At 45.9% G+C, this 23,227-nt stretch overlaps 1 protein-coding gene across 1 annotated transcript in view; it reads right to left on the bottom strand.

Annotated features, from left to right (window-relative positions):
- CRIM1 (cysteine rich transmembrane BMP regulator 1) overlaps window positions 1-23,227 on the bottom strand; it is an 882,829-nt gene that overhangs the window by 26,477 nt on the left and 833,125 nt on the right. Inside the window, exon 13 of the mRNA XM_030196525.1 lies at window positions 13,396-13,617. Within this exon, the coding sequence (XP_030052385.1) occupies window positions 13,396-13,617 (222 nt within the window). The remainder of the gene's footprint in view (window positions 1-13,395; window positions 13,618-23,227) is intronic.

Here is a 23,227-nt window from a genome sequence, read left to right on the forward strand (position 1 = left end):
AAGGTACACACTGTGGGACAGATTCAGTACATCATGCCCAAATTTAGGGGCTGAAAAAAAAAGTGCTAAGCGCTATTCAATAAGGGGTGTGCGTCCTATATTGAATAGTGCGTGCGCTGATTCCTGCGCCTAGCTTTAGGCGATAAGACTTATGGCAGCTGAAATTTGGTACAATTCTGGCGACCAACAGGCACTGAAATGGCAGTATTCTGTAACAGTGTGCCCAACTGTTCGGAACACTCCTGACCCGCCATGCCCCTCCCATGGCCATGTCCCTTTTTTGGTTGTGCACAAGAAGATATAGTTGCGGTTCTTTACAGAATCACACATAGGCAATTGCGTATGTAACTTCAAATTGGTGCCAATTGATTGTTGGCTCTCAGTTATTGGTTGTTAATGGCACATTAACTAATTAAGGTGTTCACACAACTCCCAATCATTGGTAAACTTTGGGTGCTTGAATATAGGTGCCCTTTATAGAATCCAGGGGTGTGTGACAGTTCAGACCTAATACATACTGCCACTGGTGTAGCACACTGTTGGATATTGCCACCATAGATGGGACTTGGTAGTGAGGGCTGCAAAAGGAGCTGAGTGAACTGGGTGGTTCTCACAAACAATCCTTTTTGAGGGGGCAGGAGGAGGTGGGACAGCACTGTCTGATCTAAAGTCTGAAAATCAAATAATTTCATGTATTTCAATCATGCAAAGTTTGCATTCTCAAAATTTCGGCTTTCTGGAAATGCCATCATTGAAAATAAGGAAGCTATGCAGATCCTTTTCTGGACATTCTCCATACCTGCCCCTTTGTACAGAGCAAGATGTCAAACATTTTAGAAAGATGTAGAAAATATTTTTCTTTGAGGATGCTCTTTCTTAAGTTAGACGCTCAAAGTTATTTTTATTTTATTAGGATTTCTAATTTCCTTATGTCTTGTCTGCTTTGTAAACTGCATAAAAGTTTTGATTTTTTTTTTTAATCAGTATAGCGGCCTATAAATGGGTCTTAGATAAATAAAAAAAATCCATTGTCTTGATTTTAGAACTTTTATCATATTTTTGGAAGCAAACACAAAAAAGGAAAGAAATTTAGATGAGTTCAGGCCTAGAAGCAAGTTTAATACATTATGAAATGAATAATACCTAGTTTAGTGGTAATGCATATGTACAAAAACCTCACATCGGCTAATAAACACCTGTCTACAGAAGACATGTGTCTTTCTCTTATACCACACATACGTCCAAATGCTCAAAACACTGGTACTGTATGAAACAGCACTGGAAAATACTGCCACAACAGACCAAGGAATTACTTCCCAATGCTCGATGTTAATAGTATGCAAATGATATGCACGCTATTAGATTTCAGCATTAGGATGTAAAGGGAAAAAATGGTGTCTGGCGCATGCACTCAAGCATTGTGTGTCAAGCACACCTCTTGAGTGCATGCCCAAAACAGCTGGAAGGAAGGAGGGAAGGAGGAAGAGGTGCTGGTTTCCAATGTTGGGGGGGGGGGGGGGGGGGGGGGAGAGGCAGTGCGGCCAGTTCGCAGTATCTTCTGCAGAAAGCTCTGTAATGGAGGAGAAATTCAACAGAATAAACCTTTACCAACACCTACCTATAAAATAAAGTTCTAGTGTAATCGTGGCTATGGCAGCATAGGAGAAAGAGGAGGAGAAAGAGGAGCAACCACACATTTGACTGCCCTTACACACCCAAGCACTTCTCCTCTTGGTGGGAAGCAGTGGGCAGAGAGCAGATGGTCTCACCCACCCATCCATCCCTCCAAGCTTCACCCGATCCAGCACATTTCCAGGACAGCCAGCCAGCATCACAAACCTAATGGCAGCCCTGAGCTGGTGTAGGTTTTTGTGTGGTAAGGGTGTCCTAATTCACGGCGCTGTTTTCTGACCAACAGAGCGAATGCGATATGACCTCTTCTGCCTACATTAGCATGCAATTAGCATTGATCGCTGGTGAGCTCATTTTGCCACACTAAGGGCCTTCTGAATTTTATGCGTTGGCAAACATGGGCGCTAGTCCAGCGCTAATGGCCTCTAGTGTCCACGATTGCTTCTGAGTATCGCGGCCATAATCTTCGTACACGTTATTAGAGAGCTGGTGGAGATAATGAGAAGTACCGATACTCAGAAGGAAATGCGGATGCTAGAGGGCATTAGCACCGGACTAGTGCCCGCATTTGCAAGCGCACCATGCTCAGAGGCAAACAACACAGGAAACAACACGTACTGAAGAACAGCGCAAATAACATTCAAATATATTCAGAGGAGGGAAGCCCTTACCGCTGCAGAACCTATGCTTAGGCTCGCAGCAGATCTCCCCGCCCGGCTCAGTGTACATGATGTTCTCGAAGGCTGTGTACCACTCCTCCTTCTCGGCAGCCGTGAACTCCAGGCAGAGCCGATGCAAAGCACAGGAGCCATGTTGAGAGCGCCAGGCTGCGGCACGCCTGCATGACATACACTGCCATTTCCGCTTCACCTCCTGCCTGCCAATCTGCTGCTGGGAGTCTCTAACTTGCAGAACACTGACCCAACCAGCAGCTCTTCCTCCTCCTCTGCATATTCTGGGCATGCACTTAAGAGCTGTGCTTGACACACAACTCTTGAGCGCATGCACCATGCACAATCCTCCCCTTGAATTCCCTAATGCTCAACGCTAACAACGCGCCTAAATGCCATTATCACTGAGCATTAGGGAGTTCCTTTGCCACGCCGTTGTGGCGGTATTTTTCCGGCACAGTTACAGCCAGTGGCATAGCCAATGGCAAATTATGGGTGGGGGTGATGCATTTCCTATCTGCCCCTTGCCCCCCCCAAACTCCTCACCCTGACCTGCTTCCTGCATCTCCGACCCCACCCTACTCGTTAAAAATTAAGGAGGTACTACTATTCAGCTGGTGGTGATCAGTGTTTTTTAAGCCAGAGAGCTGTGGGTTGAACTGAGCTCAGATATTCAATGCTGGACCAATTTCGGGCTCTGGCACTGAAAATCCAGTTACAGTGGGCAGCCAGAAATTAACTGGAGACTGGCTGATATTCAGACTGGTGCACAGTTAGTTTGGTGACTAACGTTAGGACAGCCTTTTTGCTATCATAACTTCATCCACTTACTTAAACGATTAGCATTCTGAATATCACTGCTAACCGGTTTAGTAAGTGCTCTGCCCAACTAACTGAACAGTGCAGGGGTGCTTAGTGCTAAATAAGTGCTCTATCATCGGCTCTATCCTATCCCTGATATGTCCTGTCTGTCCTAACCCTTATCCCTTACTTGTCCTGTCTGTCTCTCATAATTAGATTGTAAGCTCTATTGAGCAGGGACTGTCTCTCCATGTTCAAGTGTGAAGCGCTGCGTACATCCGGTAGCGCTATAGAAATGATTAGTAGTAGTAGTAGTAGGTAGGCACAAGTGATTAACCAGGCAGAAGGCTCTCTTGCCCAGTTAAATCACTTTGAATATCGATCCCTATGTACCTTAGCTGGCTGGATCCCCAAGCACCATCAGCTAAAGACATCCGAAACCTGCCATAACTCTTCTTAGCTAACTCTGGCAGTCAGTGGTAGCAGCCCTAGACTGTACATGGTCAATTTTGGTGCATTAACTGAGTATGCACGGGGTGCCTGCATCAGCAGCTCACAAGCGCTGTTGCTTACTGTCAAGGCTGGCTGAGAGGAATTATGGCAGGTTGCAGATGTCTTCAGCTGGTGAGGCTTGGGGGTCACCACTGGCTACACAAAGGATGCACTGCTGCTGGGTGCGCCTGAGCCAAAAGTGGACAGGCTCAGGCCCTCCTGGGCTCATCTGTTGCTATTCCTGTGGTTACAGCATAAAGCTGGCAGTTTAGGTTAGTTCTATTGCAGACTTCATATACCACCCACTGATGCACAGATTATGGCAGTTCACAAAATAAAACAATAATAATAATAATAGTAATAATAATAATAAAATGAAACTGAAAAGGAACTCCAAAATCAAATAGGAAAGTAGGGCACCCATACAAGGTCATATGTACAAACAAACCAACACAGCTAACCAGTGAGAAAATGATATAAAATATAAAATACAAAAAAATATAAAATAATATAAAAAGTGTCAGTTTTTCTATGACCCCCTATCCTGGACCCGCAAAACCAGATGACACAAGTGTGTCTTTGCAGCTGCTTTAAACCTTCAGAGGACATCTTTGATCAAAAATGTAAGGGAAGGTTATTCCAACATGATAGAGCTAAAAAGAAAAGTGCAGATTGCCTAGTAGATTCCCGATGGGCAACAGATTGGGGGGGGGGGGGGGGGAGGGAGAACCAAATGATAATCATTAAGTGACCTTAGGCAACAAGAGGAAACATAATTGGCGGTACCATCATGAAGTGTCCTAAAGGCTAACAAGAAGGATCTTAAACTGCACATGAAATAAAACCAGGAGCCAATGAAGTTTGTACAATAGTGATCAAATCTATGCGCATGACAAAGAAAGCGAGCTGCTGTATTCTGAAATGTCTGCAGGCATTTTAGCTGTGATAGTGGAACTCCTGTATAGACTATGATATTACAATAATCTATTTGGAAAATAAACATATATGCAATAGTGTACAATGAGTACACTGCAGCATGCAATCAGAAGGATCTGTTTTAACACTATCTGTAAAGATTCATTATAATGAAGGGCACGTGTGCTTGAAGGAGGCATTGCCTGCTTTTCTTTCTCCTAGCCTGATGTTGCCATCAATTTTCAGACTGAAGGCAGGAATTCAGCAAACGTTGATGGCTCCTGCACGCGGAGCACCTCCTGAGCTCTAGTACATGTCTTAACAATAAGAATAATCACTTTTAAGGAATGGGGAATGCAAAGACTGAAGTTGCCTCTGGCACCACTCTCAGTTTCCATGGGTTGTGCCACATTTCCACTTTTGGGAGTTGAAAACATTTACTTACCCAAGCACAAAACTATGTTCATGAACTTTAAAAGTCAAAGCCAACGTTGGCCACCTCAGCGTTTAAAGGAAAATGGAACACTTTTTTGGGTACATCAGTTACGTCCATGCTCTGGCACTCGGATGTTAACAGCATCCCTACCTGGGTCCTCGCCAACTTTGACTCCAGGAAGGTCAATTTACAGTTGCTGACCAGGGTCTCTATATGGACTAAGCACAGGGCCATAAAGGACTGAGTTGCTTTGGAGCAAACTTTACCAAAATGATTCTAAAAGGTATGAAATTCTGTACCAAGACTTTAACCTGCATGTTTTAGATCACTACATTCAGTACACCTTCAAGAGAAAGAAAGGCTATGGTCTGTCTATAGAAACTCACCAACGTGCAAAAAATTCCATTTCATTCACTGAACGCTATACAGATGACTGGTTTCTGAGCAGTAAGATAAAGTGCCCTTCAGACCTTTTTATTTTTTCTTATTCATAAAGAAATGAAAGGTTAGTTCTTAAGTCAATTATTCTTAAACACTCTCTGCACTAGCTGCATGTAAAAATGAGCATGCAGAAAAGCAGATACACTGTGAACAATAGCACTGGACTCTGTTCAGTTTAAATACTGCACTGTCTTTGTAGCCTCAGTTAGGGGATGGGAGGTGGGAGGAACAGCAAAAGGCTGGGTGAGGACAAAACAGATGGGCAACTGGAGAAGTAGCAATGACAGCAGAAAATTTAGCTCTGATGTTCACTGGAACAAATCAGAAATCAGGCACCAATCTTTCCAAGCTCCGCTCTCCCGGAAAATGAAAATGCCAGTGCTCCACACAGGCTGCCACTTGCCTACAGATAGAAGGACAGAAAGGCAAGGCAACAACAACCCAACCAAAGACCTTTAAAGTGGTTCCTTCAGTGTGCAACAGGATCTGTCCCTCCCCCCCTCCCTGAGCTAAGGCTCCTAAGAACTTGCCTTCTGAGCCAGAAAATGAAGAAAGAAAAATTAGCACACAGAAAGAATTACCCTGGGAAAACTCTAGTTATGACTTGTTTGAAAGCTTGCTGTGGTATGAGATATAAAGAGCTAACTGCTTTTTAATGACATGTAGGGAAACAGATCTTACCAACAAAAATGTCAGGTATTTTCATTGCTTTGCACCTGTCTAATACTAAATCTCTAAAAAGAGTGGGGGAGGCGAGACATGCGGGTGCAATAGAGACGTCGACAAAACGTATTAGCATTTCTGATTCTCTTGTGCAGATTCAAATACTGTTGCTAGGCTAGTAGTTAAATTTTTTTTAACTTTGTTCAGATAGGGGATTACCTCAAGGATTTGTCTGGATGGAAGCATCTGGAAGAAGTTGGAAAGCAGTAGGCAAAACTGAAAGGAGCTATTGTAAGGGCAGCAAACCTTTTTGTAAGGAAAGTAAATTAAAGTAAGAGGAAAAGGAGTCCGCCTTGGTTCTCAAAAGTAGTAGCTGAAAAAGTAAGGAAAACGAGGTTAGCCTTTATTAAAAAAAAAAAAAAACAAGAGATCGCAGAGGAAGACAGGCAACAAACCTGGAAAAGATAAGAGAAGCAATGATGCAAATAGAAGAAAAAAATTGCCAATATGGTAAAATGGGGGAAGGGGGGAGCAAGATATTTTTTTTAGATATGTTAGTGATAGGAGGAAGTGCAAAGGTGGCATTGTGAGACTTGGGGAGGAATATGTAGAAACTGATAAAGATAAGGTGGAATTGCTTAACAACTATATCTGTTCTGTGTTCACAGCTGAAGGGCTTGGAGCAGGACCACAGAACACAAACCAAAATAGGAATGGAGGGGTGATAGTCCCTGAATGATTTTCAGAGGATTGTGTTCATGAGGAGGTGGTTAAACTACAAGTGGACAAAGCGATAGGGCCGGATGGCATACATCCGAGGGTACTGAAAGAGCATAGAGTAGGAAGTTCAAGCACCTCCGCTGGCATACCTTTTCAATCCTTCTCTAGAGTTGGGAGTGGTCCTGGAGGACTGGAGAAGGGCAAATGTGTTTCCTCTCCATAAAAGCGGAAGTAAGGAAGAAGTTGGGAACTACAAGCTGGTAAGTCTGACTTCTGTGGTAAGTAAAATAATGGAAACGCTTTTAAAACAGAGAATATTACAGTTTTTGGAATCCAATGGATTACAAGACCTGAGGCAATATGATTTCACTAGAGGCAGGTCTTGTCAGACAAATCTGATTAATTTCTTTGACTCGGTGACCAGAGACTATGTCGAACTGTTTCAAAAGCTTAGCTAAAATCTAAATACACCACATCTAGCACTCTCCCTCGATCAAAGAGGACTAATATTGGCCCTAAAGTGACTGACTGGGTTAGCAACTGGTTGAGTGGAAGGTGACAGAGGATAGTGGTAAATGGAGCTCATTCTGAGAAAAGGGATTAACATTTTTGTAAACGATATTGCTGAAAGGCTGTCTGGTAAGGTATGCCTCTTTGCGGATAATACAAAATTTGCAATAGGGTAGACACCCCTGATGTTGGATAACATGAGGAAGGACATAGTGCAGTTAGAGGAATGGTCTGAAATTTGGCAGCTAAGATTTAATGTTAAAAAATGCAGGGTCATGCATTTGGGCTGCAAAAATCCAAGGTAAAGGTACAGTTTAGGGGGTGAAGAACTTTTGTGCACAAAAGAGGAGCGGTACTTGGATGTAATCGTATGTGATGACCTTAAGGTGACCAAATAGGTAGAAAAGGCAATGGCAAAAGCTAGAATGATGCATAGATGCGTAGAGAGTGGAATGGCCAGTAAGAAAAAAGAGGTGATGATACCCTGTATAAGAATCTAGTGAGACCTCATTTGGAATATTGTGTACTATTCTAGAGACTGCACCTTCAAAACAGTGCAGGCTCAACCTATGGAACAGGTGAGGCACTGGCTCTTCCCTTTTCTCTGTCCCTCTGCCTGCAGTTCAGTATCTACAGGATAGGAGGGAGGGAAGAAAGAAGGAGATATGCCCTTTATCGTCACTGGGGGAGGGGGACTTGAGAGGAGGAGATACTGGATCACCAGTGGGGGGAAGAGAGTGGAAGGAAAGATACTGGATTGTGGGTTTGTGGGGGGGGGGGGGGGGGGGGGGGGGAACGTTGATCCAAAAGTTGGCTCAGGGCCACAGTCCCTTGAGCCAGTCCTGCTTCAAGATGGAGTCAGTCCAGAGGGCGGCTACTAAAATGGTCAGTGGTCTTTGTCATAAAGCATATGGGGACAGAATTAAAGATCTCAATATGTATACTTTGGAAGAAAGACAGGAGAGGGGAGATATGATAGAAATGTTTAGATACATACGAGGCATAAATGCACAGGAGGCGAGTCTCTTTCACTTGAAAGGAAGCTCTGGAACAAGGGGGCATAGGATGAAGGTGAAAGGGGACAGACTCAGAAGTAACCCGAGGAAATACTTCTTCATGGAAAGGGTGGTGAATTCGTGGAAGTGGTGGAGACAAAAACAGAATCTGAATTCAGGAGGAACAAGTACATAGGATCTCTAAGGGAGTGGAAGGGAGAGTAGATACGCCATGCGCCCTCCCTCCCCATTTTCAAGTCCTTACTCAAAGCCCATCTCTTCTCCCTTGCTTTTGGCGCCTAATCACCCTCCCCATTCATGTTACCTACACTGACTACATAGTTTGTAACCTTTAGATTGTAAGCTCTCTTGAGCAGGGACTGTCCTTCCCCATGTTAAACTTGTACAGCGCTGCGTAACCCTGGCAGCGCTATAGAAATGCTAAGTAGTAGTAGTAGATGGCATGGATGGGCAGACTGGATAGGATATATGGTCTTTACCTGCCTGTATTTTTCTATGTTTCTATATCTGCTATCTATTTATTTATTTTAATTTGGCTCATACCTTTTACAGTTGTAGATCAAAGGAAGTTACATTTATGTACAATAGGTATGTTGCCTTATACCCAAAGGAAGATTCAATATGCTTTACAGTTATTAGATTTCAGACACATACAAGCAGCAGACTCTTCAGCAAAGAACCCATAAGAACATAAGCGTTGCCATACTTGGACTGACCGAAGGTCCATCAAGCCCAGCATCCTGTTTCCAACGGAGGCCAATCCAGGTTACAAGTACCTGACAAGATCCCAAAATAGTACAATACATATACAAAACAGTACAATACAATGCATGCAGAATGTTGCAGGGAACAATAGTATTAATCATTATTTACTTCCAGTAATCCACTATGGGTAATTCTATAACTGGTGCCTCCCTTGAGAACCTATAGCAGGTGCCTATTCTATAAAAGAAACAAAGCGACTAGAGTCTATTGTAGAATACTAGCTTAACCTGGTATTGGCACACTTAACATTTAGGAGTCTGCAGTTACACCAGGTTTAAGTGTAAGCACCTAAATATACAGTGGTGGAAATAAGTATTTGATCCCTTGCTGATTTTGTAAGTTTGCCCACTGACAAAGACATGAGCAGCCCATAATTGAAGGGTAGGTTATTGGTAACAGTGAGAGATAGCACATCACAAATTAAATCCGGAAAATCACATTGTGGAAAGTATATGAATTTATTTGCATTCTGCAGAGGGAAATAAGTATTTAATCCCTCTGGCAAACAAGACCTAATACTTGGTGGCAAAACCCTTGTTGGCAAGCACAGCGGTCAGACGTCTTCTGTAGTTGATGATGAGGTTTGCACACATGTCAGGAGGAATTTTGGTCCACTCCTCTTTGCAGATCATCTCTAAATCATTAAGAGTTCTGGGCTGTCGCTTGGCAACTCGCAGCTTCAGCTCCCTCCATAAGTTTTCAATGGGATTAAGGTCTGGTGACTGGCTAGGCCACTCCATGACCCTAACGTGCTTCTTCCTGAGCCACTCCTTTGTTGCCTTGGCTGTATGTTTTGGGTCATTGTCGTGCTGGAAGACCCAGCCACGACCCATTTTTAAGGCCCTGGCGGAGGGAAGGAGGTTGTCACTCAGAATTGTACGGTACATGGCCCCATCCATTCTCCCATTGATGCGGTGAAGTAGTCCTGTGCCCTTAGCAGAGAAACACCCCCAAAACATAACATTTCCACCTCCATGCTTGACAGTGGGGACGGTGTTCTTTGGGTCATAGGCAGCATTTCTCTTCCTCCAAACACGGCGAGTTGAGTTCATGCCAAAGAGCTCAATTTTTGTCTCATCTGACCACAGCACCTTCTCCCAATCACTCTCGGCATCATCCAGGTGTTCACTGGCAAACTTCAGACGGGCTGTCACATGTGCCTTCCGGAGCAGGGGGACCTTGCGGGCACTGCAGGATTGCAATCCGTTATGTCGTAATGTGTTACCAATGGTTTTCGTGGTGACAGTGGTCCCAGCTGCCTTGAGATCATTGACAAGTTCCCCCCTTGTAGTTGTAGGCTGATTTCTAACCTTCCTCATGATCAAGGATACCCCACGAGGTGAGATTTTGCGTGGAGCCCCAGATCTTTGTCGATTGACAGTCATTTTGTACTTCTTCCATTTTCTTACTATGGCACCAACAGTTGTCTCCTTCTCGCCCAGCGTCTTACTGATGGTTTTGTAGCCCATTCCAGCCTTGTGCAGGTGTATGATCTTGTCCCTGACATCCTTAGACAGCTCCTTGCTCTTGGCCATTTTGTAGAGGTTAGAGTCTGACTGATTCACTGAGTCTGTGGACAGGTGTCTTTCATACAGGTGACCATTGCCGACAGCTGTCTGTCATGCAGGTAACGAGTTGATTTGGAGCATCTACCTGGTCTGTAGGGGCCAGATCTCTTACTGGTTGGTGGGGGATCAAATACTTATTTCCCTCTGCAGAATGCAAATAAATTCATTTACTTTCCACAATGTGATTTTCCGGATTTAATTTGTGATGTGCTATCTCTCACTGTTACCAATAACCTACCCTTCAATTATGGGCTGCTCATGTCTTTGTCAGTGGGCACACTTACAAAATCAGCAAGGGATCAAATACTTATTTCCACCACTGTAACAGGGACATGTGCAACCCAGTATTTGTAGGTTACTCCCACGTACATGTGTGTCCTGCCTAAGTTCCACCCATGCTCTGCCCCAGTGACGTAGTTGAGGGGGCCCCTCAACTTTGTGCTCAGGCTCCCTCCAAAACTGCAGCACCGGATGAATGGCTGGTGGGGATACGCAAGCCCCACTGGCTGAAGAGGTTCGCTGGCTGAGCCCCCACCAGTGCTTCCTCAGCAGTAAGGAAGTGGCAGAATGCTTCAGCAGTGGAACTGCCGGCATCCGTGGCAGAAGCACCCTACTGGCTTTAATGCTGTGGAGGCAGCACAGATGGAGGCTTGGCCAGTGAATTTCTTCGGCTGGCAGGGCTTGGGCAATTCTACCAGGAAAGGTATGAGGTGTGGGAGTAGGGGGGATTTGAGGGGGGAGCAGGTGGAGAGAGGAACTGAGAGGAAATGTTTGCCCCCGCCCCCCCCAGTTCACTCCTGGGTCCCCTGAAATTTGGACTTCTGGCTCTGCCCCTGCTCCGCCCCGTACAAATACACACATGTAAGTTACATGGGCATTTGCAGAATAGCCCTTAAGTGCCTTACCAGCACTTATGCGGGTATGTACACACATATGTGCATAAGTGCTTATATTTTAAAAACATACCTGAGCAATGTGCAAATACATGTAGGCAGCTAGGTTATAGAACTGACCTACTGTTTGCTGTGAATGTGGAAGAGGATGCATCTAGGCTTGTTCATAGAGCATAATCAGAAAATGCTTTAACCAAATAGACAATGCATCTACATAAATTTTGCAGACTATCCTGAAGCATGAAAATTTTATTTTTTTACATTTCTATAGCAAGGTAGACCAAAACTCTGGAAAATAATTTCCTCAAAGCCACACAGCCATTGACCAACTTCTGCCCAGACCTCTACCAGCCGATAGCCCGGGGTTTTCAATACCGGGCCATGTTAGGAGGGCACCATCACTGAAACTCTGGGGCTAATTTACACTGAAAGCTATGCAGGCCCCGGCTGAATATCTTCCAGGGTCCCACACAACTATTTTTGAGTTTAAAAGCCCTCCTGATCCCTCTCCCGGCCTGCCAAATAGCCCCCCTCCCTCCTACCTCCTCCCCAGCCCATGAGTATCAACAACCTCTCCCCTCCCCCTCAAATGAGACCCCCCCCAGGTCTAGTTGGCCCCCTTGGGCCTAACTGTCTCCCTGGTGTTCCTAGTGGGGTCGATGGGAGCAGGAGCAAAGCTCCCTCATTCCTGTCTCTTGCAGCTGAACTTGCAGAATGGCTTCTGTGAACTCTCATGGCAGCTCACAGGACTTTGTGTGGGACCGTAAGTTGCTGCGACAGGTCATGGCAGCCATTTTGCAAGTGTAGCTTGCAATGGGCAGGATTAAGGGAGCTTAACTCCTGCCCCTAATAACCCCACTAAGACCACCAGGGAGACAAGTAGGCCCGCGGGTGCCCACCTAGACCTTGGGGGGGGGGGGGGGGGTGATTCTCACAGAATGGGAGAGGGGGTAGGAGGGTGGGGGGTCTATTTGGGAGGCCATAAGGGGGATCAAGAGGACTTTTAAACTCAAAAATAGTTATGCTGGTCCCAGCTAATATTCAGTGCTGAGGCCTAGATAGCTAAGCAGATGACGTTAGGACAGCTTTTGTTGAGCAGTCTGTGGTGATATTCAATGGCACTGTCCGGTTAAGTACCGAGGAATATCCCCACTTAAGCAGCAGTAAGCGATTTAAGCAGGCAGGAGAGGATCCTGCCCACTTAAATTGCTTTGAGTATCGGCCGGCAAGAGAGTCTAGTTCCAGTGAACAGATAGAGCAGGGGTTCATAACCTTTTTTGTTCCCGTACCCTTTTAAATGATCAATGAAACCCTCATACTCCCTTCCTAAACCACATATCTATTAGTGTTTACTGACAGCTACATATGTTATTAACTGTTAGCCACTCACAGTGCTAATTGCTAACATATCTCTAAAATTACAGTAGTACAGAGTTATACTACCAAAGTCACACTTAAAGCTATAATGCTACATAAATTCTACACAATGTTGTTCAATAAAATGACCATTTACAAATGATACGTAGTAGATTTCAAGATCCTTCTCCACTCCCCGTTTGAAGGGATGTGGAAACCATTGGTTAAGAACCCCTGAACTACAGTCACTAACATGCACTACCATGTTACTGCACATTATTACTTTACCACAGGTTCCATTTAATGCAGTGGGTTCTTTGTTATTCATAACACACATTAACAGCATTAACTATGGCACACTTATTTTCCTTTTTTATTGCCATTTTGCTTTGATTGATTTGCCATGTAGACCTCTATCAGATATCATTCAATATGTGCATTTGCTCTTCTGCCCCATGGTGGACAGAATGATTCAAAAGCACTAAAATAAGACAAGCTCTCATTTTCTCCTGTTACCTATGCAATACGGGCAGCACTGTCCCTTTCGCAAGACAGGTCTCTCACAGGATACTGGTGGGCAGGACTCAGAGTAACAGCTGATCATCCCATCCATACACACACAGCTAGTGCAGACATTGGGCTTCCAGGATTCAGCGGCCAGGAAAATATCTCCTTCATCGTTTTTGCAGTAATTGGGCACACTCTCGTTACCTGGTGTGGAAGAGTGAAGGGGATCATCTGGAAGAGAAAGCAACCAGATTCACTGTTAGAAAGTGATTATGATTTTCTTTGGGAGGTCAATGACTACCTCACTATCTGGACTACATGTCACGGGAGCATTGAAAGATGACATGGGATATAATTATTGGATCATGAAACAGACCTTGAACTGAAAGGGAGAAATAAATAAAAAAAAACAGGAAATCGATCCTAGTTTTGTAAATTCATGCAAGTTATGCGATAAAGTCTGAATGAGATTGATTTTCCAAAAATCTGCCTGCCAACTTTGGAAATTAGCCAAACGGATCTTCGCAGTTATAATTTTCCCTCACAAACTGACTAAATTTTGTGCAAGCTAAGTCATACCATGTGCAAAATTTACAGATAAAAACAGGCATTGGGGGTGTTTCTGGGTGCGACTTAACTTTGGTCACTCAGTGACAATAGTCAACATTGGATGGCCAAAGTTACTTAGGTAACTCTGGTCAGCCAAATGGATGCCCTAAATTTTATCTGGTTAACTTTAGACTGGATAGGTAGTTTGTGTGGATATAGACTGAATAAAAAGAACCAGACAAATTTGTTTGCTTAAATTTCCTGCTCAACAGCATTTACTTTCTGCTTATGCCTCACCTTACTTTATATGCTCAGAAATCAGAAAATTGATTCAACACTTTTTATTATTTTACTATAAAAACAAATTCAAAAAGATAACCTCCCCTGTTTACTATGCCACGCTAGCGGCTGCTGTGCGGCAATGCCGACACAGCTCAACCAAAGTGAATGGGCTGTGTAGGTATTAGTGTGTGGCATGGAGGGGCATTTTCAAAAGGTCGTTCAAGTCTGAATTTGGACGTCCTCACGAAGTCGTCCAAAATCAGGTAGGTATAATCAAAAAATAGTATGGACGTCCCTAGACATTCCAAAATTAAAGTGCAAAACATCCAAATCAGGGACGTCCAAAGTGCAGTAAAAAAGGACGTGTTGCTCACAGAACTGTAGTACGTCCATCTTACAGAACCGCCGTCCTTTGGCAGTTCTGCAAGAAACACGTCCTTTTTACCACACTTTGCACTATGAATGTTATTTATATTTCCCGTACCTGGATGTTCCGTAACTACATTTACTGTACTTGTGGAACATCCAGATATTAGAAATACAAGGAACATTCATATTTTATTCTATATATGAAGAGGTTCGCACACTTGATAATGATCCATATAAGGAAGGCTCAGCACGTATGAACACGTACGCATCCATATAAGGCCCTGTACGTGTGACGACGGTCCATACGTCATGTTCGTCCATGCGTGATGGTCGCCCACGTGCGGACTCATCATATATGGAACTGTACATGTAAGGATGTCCATCACGCATGGACGTCTATATAAGGCGATGCACGTTTTCCAACGGTTATTCACTGAGAAACATGGCGCTCCAACGAGAACCCAACTTCACTGTCGCTGAAAGCCTGGTTCTCATCCAGCTGTGCCTGAGGCACCGTCGCACTTTGTTTATGCACCACCACCAGCTGCCCTCCCAGGACTGTCTGTATTCAAGCCTGGACTCAAATAAGAGACAGGTTGGAAAGGTAACTGTTTGTTTCCCCCCCCCCCCCCCCCCCCCCCCCCCCCCGTCCTGGGCTCTCAGGTCCCCCTCCTGTAGCTACACATATAAGAGCTCCCTCAGCAATGTAAGCACTAACTGTAGTCTGCATTCAAGGGTAATCAGTATGTGCACACACATTCATTAATAGAATCAATGTACTAGAAAGGCAAACCATTCCCACTTCCCAACAATACTGCACACAAATGGTACTCTCTGTCCTCATGTCCACCTCAATGACATCACCTGTACCAATGTAATGTTCCCCCCCCCTCCCATCATCAGTGTTGTGTGTCTCTACAATTTGGCTCCCAAATGAATTTATGTTGTGAAGGCAAGAAGGGCTATGCCCTGACTCCTCCTGGTCTAGAAAAACTTGTATCTTGCAGACGTTTTGGCATACGTCGGGACCTCAAATCCCTGAGGCGAAGGTTCCGACGCATACGGTGGGACAACCCCGACATCATTAGGAGCGTGCGATGGCACCTCAGGGCTCGATGTAAGTATTATAAACAGAGCACCTGTAGTCCTTTGTAAATGTATTTATTGAATAATGCAAATTTCATGTACAATATCAGTTTCCATGTTAAGAGGCAAATAGTAAGTCATAACACCTCTGTCCCAGATCAAGGCCTGAGGTTGCAGCTACCCTCCCTTGAGTGTGGCTGCAACTTCCAACTAACCTCCTCTGAGATGAATGAGATGACATGCAAAGGAATGGCTGACATTGCAACAGCTATGGCAGGGAAGGATTCCTCACTTCTGTATCCCCCTTTCTGGGGTGGATACTGCTTCATGGTATTCCTGCTTGAGGTCCTGCTCTTAGTGGATGTCATAGCATGATTTGAAAGTAATGTAAATCAATAGTGCTTATACCCCCCTCCCTCCCCCCCCCTAAAAATAAAAACAACAAAAAAAACCCACTGGTCATCCAACCATATTCACAACTGAAAATGCTAACATGCTGCTGAGGAATGAGTGTGCCTTGCCAACACATGCTGTGTACTCTGTGTCAGACCAGCTTCCAGGGTTCCCTGTCATGTCACCTCATGCATCTCATACCCCATGTGTATAGCCCAGGGCTCACCACTGGCCCCCACCTTTCCCCATCCCTGCCTCATGCCAGCCAGTCAGCTCCTGCACTATGCAAGCCATGTTGAATGTGCTGATCTCAAGGACAATCTTTTTACATACACAGGGTGGCAGCAGCAGCAGAAACAGGAGGAGGAAGAGGAAGCAGTGGTGGCAACGGACGAGGAGGAGGCGGTGGTGGTGGAGCCAGGCCAATGGGAGGTCCCCCATGTGCTGACCCCTGGCATGATATGCCCCCCCTTGAGGGGGATGAGGAGAAGAAGGCTGAAATACAGGCGCCTACACCACCAGCCCTAGCCACACCATCACCACCACCAGCACCCACAGCAGCCGAGCACAATGTTGCTGTACTGCACCTCCTGCAGCAACTGGTTGATACCCATTGCTGCAGTAGGTGGCAGCGATGTGGCAGGCTAACGAGCAGCACTTTGAGGCACAGAGGCAGCTCCTGGTGCTGCTCGTTAGCCTGCTGCAAGGGGCCATGCAAGGAGGAGGACAAGGCCTCCCAAGGCCACCCACAGCAGAGGCTCTCCCTCCCCCACCCACAGCCTTTGCCAATGGTGGCACAGAGAAAGATGATGTAGAAGGGTGGGCACATCCTCAGCAGAGGCCATCCAGCCACAGGAGACAGCTACTGTGCCTTGCAACACACTTGCTGGGCCACAATGTGCACCTGGAAGATTACTGGCACCAGAAATTGGAGCTGCAAAGGGAAGCGGTACAGGCCAAATTGGAAGTGGCACAGCAGCTCCAACGGCTGGAGCACAGCATCGAGGGCCTACAGCGTGACCTGAAAGCACATAGTACAGCCCTCATGCAGCAACAAGTGCCGTCTCCTTCCACCACTGCACAGCAACCAACAGCAAAGAAGAGGAGCTTGAGATCCTTAGCCCCCCCCCCAGCCACTGGTCCAGCAGCCACCACACCAGCTCCCCTTCTGGGTCCTATGCCCAGGTTGCAGGGCAAACCACAGACCACAAGGTGGCCGGACTTCCACAGGGCAGCTGAGGCAGCAGGCTGCCTTGTGGACACTGAGGACAGTGGGACCTCATCAGAGGAGGACTATGAACAGAGTTCCCCTGCAGCATCAACAGCTGGACTGCCACCAGCTGCTCAGGAACACGGTGGGAGGGGTAGGAGGGGATGGGGATGCGGCCAGGGGAGGGGGCGGGGAAAGTGATGGGACATGCTGGGGGTGGGGGGTGCTGGGAGGAAGGAATGTTAGGGTTGGAAGGAAGGGAATATGCACAGAGCAGGTGATGGTGGTGGGAGGGGGTGGTGGTGGTGGTGGTGTGTTAGTTGTATGTGATAGCAATAAATGTCAATTTACTCTCACACAAAACTTGTCTCGATGAGTCTTTGCCTGGCTCTGGCCCCCAGCTGGTGTGCACTCTGCTCTGCTCTGTGGGCGGGAGGTGGAGGGGGCTCCTCATCCTCTTCATTTGGGGCCTGCTGCTGTGGCTCTTCTGGGAGGGCCTGTCCTCTGCACATTGCCAATTATATAGCATGCAGCAGGCCAGGAATATCTTTGCCACATTTTAGGGGCTGTACAGGAGCTCCCCTCCAGAACAGTCCAGACATTGGAACCTGTTCTTAAGTTGTCCAAAGGTGCGCTCGATGATTCCACGTGTGGTCCGATGTCTCCTCCAGCCCTGTTTGTGGGTGCACTATCGGGGTCATGAGCCAACTCCGCTGTGGGTAGCCTCTGTCACCTTTGGGGAGAAAGAGGATGAGAAAGATGAGTGTGTATTGTTTGGAGTGGGTATCTTGTGGGGGGGGGGGGGGAATAGTGGGTTGTGGAGTGAGCTGGAGAGAGACAGTGCTGAGGGTTGCCCGGTGGAAGAGGTATAGTTTGGGCAGATCCATGCTGCACTTACCTAGGAGTCATCCACCGGTGATCTCCCCTCAGTCAAACCTGTGGAAGATTCCTGAGCGCTGCAATATATAGTCTCTCACCATGCAGCATTAAGATGCCTAAAAGGTGGCAGCCATTACAGAATTGCTCCTTGATTGCTTTGATCTACCATTACTGGCACACTCTGTCCGTCATCAAGTTCTACTGTTTTCCTGATAATGTGGAAAAGACATTAATCCAAATGAACATTAGTTTACAACTTGGGAAATGGCCAAAATTCATTTAGTCTGTTTGAAGTTCTTCAAATAACTCCACAGAATGCCATGTTTATTTTCATCAACTTATCAATATCCCATAATCAATACTGTTTAAGCTCCTGACTGGTGTGACCTTTTTAAAATACAGTAATGTTAGAAATTGTTTCATAAAAAAAGAAGTGATGCCAGCCTAGGGAAGCTTCTTCAGGGGCTAGGGTGGTATCTTCAGGATTAACTAACGCTCTCCATACGTTGTGACTCAAAAGATGACATCTCACCAAGAGCGTTAGTTAATCCTGAAGATACTACCCTAGCTCCTGAGCATGAACCGTGGTAAGCCCTTTTTTTGCTGAAATAAGCACGCGTTAATGCTTACCACACTTTAGTAAAAGACCCCTAACCCCGAAGTTTGTAGCCGAAGCAATGGAGGGTTAAGTGATTTGTCCAAGATCTCAAGGAGCAGCAGTGAGATATGAACCCTTGTTTCCCTGATAGTCTGTTGTTCTAATCATTAGGTACAGTTAGTGCAGATAATGCATACTGCAAACATGTTTGATAACTCAGCAGTAAACTAAAGGCCAGCAGATTTGAAACCAGGTCGCCATTTGGCAACCTACCAAAAAACTGGTAAGCAAATCATTTTTTGATTGCCAGTAACCACAGAATTTATGTTACAGTGCTGTTAACATGACCAACAGAGAGATGGACTGGGGACCTAAGACTGACTGGGAGATAAGTATGAAAGTACCTGCATATATTTCTAGAATACTGAAAACATTGTTCTGTTTAATTTATTTTATTATTTTGTGTATATTATTTTGATTTTTTTTTGGTACATAATTCCCTGGAATGTATTAAGTGTGCATATTACCATCACTAACAGAAGCACCAGGGGGAGGCAGCCGGTGAATTTGCACCAGAGTCACTGTAAAGGGGTTCTTCCCTGCTGTTTTCAAAAATACCCCTACTGTCCCTTTACTGCAGAGGAATGGGTTATCTCCTCATCCTAAGGATGGGGCCCTTTCTTGGTTTGGGTGTACTTAGGATATCAAAATGATCATACTTCTGAAGCTCTTATACCTATTCCAAGCCCTACCAGTGGAAGTCTTGCAGCAGGCCCTGACAAAGGTGCAAAGTGAGATCTCAGCCTTTGTATAGGGTAGAAAGCAGCTGAGAGTAGCTAAGCATGAGGGTAGCCCTTCCTGACTGCAGTAAATACTATTTGGACACACAATTAAAAAGACAAATTAGAGCTTAGCTGCTAATGTTCTTGCCTTGAAGCCTCCAAACCAGTCCAGGTGAGTGGGTTGTGCCCTCCTGCCAGCAGATGGAGACTGAGACTACTATGGCTGTGATATCACCCTATATGGGGTCCTGTACATCCCTGAATCAGCCAGTTTTTACTATTGTCAAAGAAAAATGGTAACAGACGAACCCCCAAAACAAAACAACTGGGGGCAAGCAAATAATGAAACTACAGGTAAATCAGTCAATCAACAGAAGAATGTGGAGACTAGGCTACCCCCTGGTCAGATGCTTTGGTTCGAAACGAAATGAGAAGAACAATATTACAGGAGATCAGCAATGCAACTCTATTTTCTTCACTTTGGCTGCTGTAAGAAAGAAATCCACTGGGAGGGTTCTGGACTGGTTTGGAGACCTCAAGGAAAGAAAATTAGAAAGTAACCTCTAATCTTTCCTTCCTCATTGGCTCTCCAAACCAGTCCAGACAAGTGGGAAGTGCCAAAGCAGTACTCATCACCTCACCTTCTCTCCTACCCTCTTCCTCCTTTTTGGCTTTTAATCTCCGTCTCTTTCTTCCCTCCATTTTGCCTTCCCCATTCCACCTAAATACCTCTCGCCTTCGACGCCTTCGTGGCCACACCTCTCCTACTCTCCTCCGCTCTCTTTTACTCCTTCTCTTACTCTCAGCTGGTGACATCAATCCCAATCCTGGCCCTCCTCACCAACTATTATCCAAACTCTACAGATCTCACCGTGACCTCTCTAACCTCATCTCTATTCCTCTACTCCCCTCCTCTTCTCTGCCCTTCTCTTGCGCCCTATGGAATGCCCGCTCTATCTGTAACAAACTCCCCTATATCCAGGACCTCTTTATCTCGCGTCACCTCCATCTGCTCGCCATAACAGAAACCTGGCTCTGCCCTGATGACTCTGCTTCAGTCGCAGCCCTGTGCCATGGCGGTTATCTATTTTCACATACTCCTCGCCCTGCTGGCCGTGGGGGCGGTGTTGGACTACTTCTCTCTCCCTCCTCCAGATTTCAACCCCTTCTTCCACCTCAATCTCACTGTTTTTCCTCCTTTGAAGTCCACTCTATCCGCCTTTTCTCTCCTCTGCCTCTTCGAATAGCGGTCATTTATCGTCCCCCTGATAAGTCCCTTTCATCCTTTCTCAGTGACTTTGATGCCTGGCTTGCCTTCTTCCATGATCCTTCCTCCCCCTCTCTCATCCTTGGTGACTTTAATATTCCTGCTAATGATCCTTCCAACTCTTATATTTCCAAGTTACTCGCTTTAACGTCGTCCTTTAATCTCCAACTATGCTCCACCTCCCCCACTCATCAAAATGGTCACTGTCTAGATCTCATCTTCTCCTCCAACTGTTCACCCTCTAGTTTCCTTGCCTCCGATCTTCCCCTCTCTGATCACCATCTTATAACTTTCACACTTAAATCTCCTCCCTCCCAGTCCCGTCCTATCCTATCTAATTTATCTAGGAATCTTCACGACATTGACCCTTCATCTCTATCCTCCCATGTTTCAAACCTCCTCTCTACTGTGGCACCATCCATGTCTGTCAACGAGGCTGTTTCTTCTTACAACAATACTCTATCCTCTGCCTTAGACACTCTTGCACCTTTGATGACCCGCCCTGTAAGGCGTACAAAACCCCAACCTTGGCTGACTTCTAATATCCGCTACCTACGTTCCTGTACCCGCTCCGCCGAACGCCTCTGGCGGAAATCTCGGGCCCTTGCTGATTTCTTACACTTTAAGTTCATGCTGACCTCCTTCCAATCTGCTCTTTTACGTGCCAAACAGGATTATTATATCCAACTGACCAACTCTCTTGGCTCTAATCCTCGACTTCTCTTCACCACATTGAACTCTCTCCTCAAGGTGCCCCCTCCCCCAACTCCCCCTTCACTATCTCCTCAGACCCTTGCTGAATTCTTTCACAACAAGGTTCAAAAGATAAACCTTGCTTTCTCTACCTCACCAGCTCTCCCTCCACTAGTCCGTTCCCCTCGCTCTCCTTCCCCTCATTCCCTTTCCTCCTTTCCTGAAGTTACTATTGAGGAAACTACACTTCTCCTTTCTTCCTCAAAATGTACCACCTGTTCCTCTGATCCCATTCCCACCCACCTTCTTAATGCCATCTCTCCTACTCTTATTCCTTTTATCTGTCACATTCTCAACCTCTCACTTTCCACTGCGACTGTCCCTGCTGCCTTTAAACATGCTGTGGTCACACCTCTCCTTAAGAAGCCTTCACTTGACCCTACTTGTCCCTCTAATTACCGACCCATCTCCCTCCTTCCTTTTCTCTCCAAATTACTTGAGCGTGCTGTTCACCGCCGCTGCCTTGATTTTCTCTCCTCACATGCTATTCTTGACCCATTACAATCTGGTTTTCGCCCTCTCCACTCAACCGAAACTGCGCTTACTAAAGTCTCCAATGACCTATTACTGGCTAAATCCAGAGGTCAATATTCCATCCTCATTCTTCTTGATCTTTCCGCTGCTTTTGACACTGTCGATCACAGCATACTTCTCGATACCCTGTCCTCACTTGGATTCCAGGGCTCTGTCCTTTCCTGGTTCTCTTCCTACCTCTCCCTCCGCACCTTTAGTGTTCACTCTGGTGGATCCTCTTCTACTTCTATCCCTCTGCCTGTCGGCGTACCCCAGGATTCTGTTCTTGGTCCCCTCCTCTTTTCTATCTACACTTCTTCCCTTGGTTCATTAATCTCATCCCATGGCTTTTCCTACCACCTCTATGCTGATGACTCCCAAATCTACCTTTCTACCCCTGATATCTCACCTTGCATCCAAACCAAAGTTTCAGCGTGCTTGTCTGACATTGCTGCCTGGATGTCTCAACGCCACCTGAAATTAAATATGACCAAAACCGAGCTTCTCATTTTCCCCCCCAAACCCACCTCCCCGCTCCCCCCGTTTTCTATTTCTGTTGATGGCTCTCTCATTCTCCCTGTCTCCTCAGCTCGAAACCTTGGGGTCATCTTTGACTCTTCTCTCTCCTTCTCTGCTCATATCCAGCAGACCGCCAAGACCTGTCGTTTCTTTCTTTACAACATCCGTAAAATCCGCCCCTTTCTTTCCGAGCACTCTACCAAAACCCTCATCCACACCCTTGTCACCTCTCGTTTAGACTACTGCAATCTGCTTCTTGCTGGCCTCCCACTTAGTCACCTCTCCCCTCTCCAGTCAGTTCAAAACTCTGCTGCCCGTCTCATCTTCCGCCAGGGTCGCTTTACTCATACTACCCCTCTCCTCAAGACCCTTCACTGGCTCCCTATCCGTTTTCGCATCCTGTTCAAACTTCTTCTACTAACCTATAAATGTACTCACTCTGCTGCTCCCCAGTATCTCTCCACACTCGTCCTTCCCTACACCCCTTCCCGTGCACTCCGCTCCATGGATAAATCCTTCTTATCTGTTCCCTTCTCCACTACTGCCAACTCCAGACTTCGCGCCTTCTGTCTCGCTGCACCCTACGCCTGGAATAAACTTCCTGAGCCCCTACGTCTTGCCCCATCCTTGGCCACCTTTAA

Source organism: Microcaecilia unicolor, chromosome 3 (assembly GCF_901765095.1).
Source record: "Microcaecilia unicolor chromosome 3, aMicUni1.1, whole genome shotgun sequence".
In the NCBI taxonomy this organism is placed as follows: Eukaryota; Metazoa; Chordata; class Amphibia; order Gymnophiona; family Siphonopidae; genus Microcaecilia; species Microcaecilia unicolor.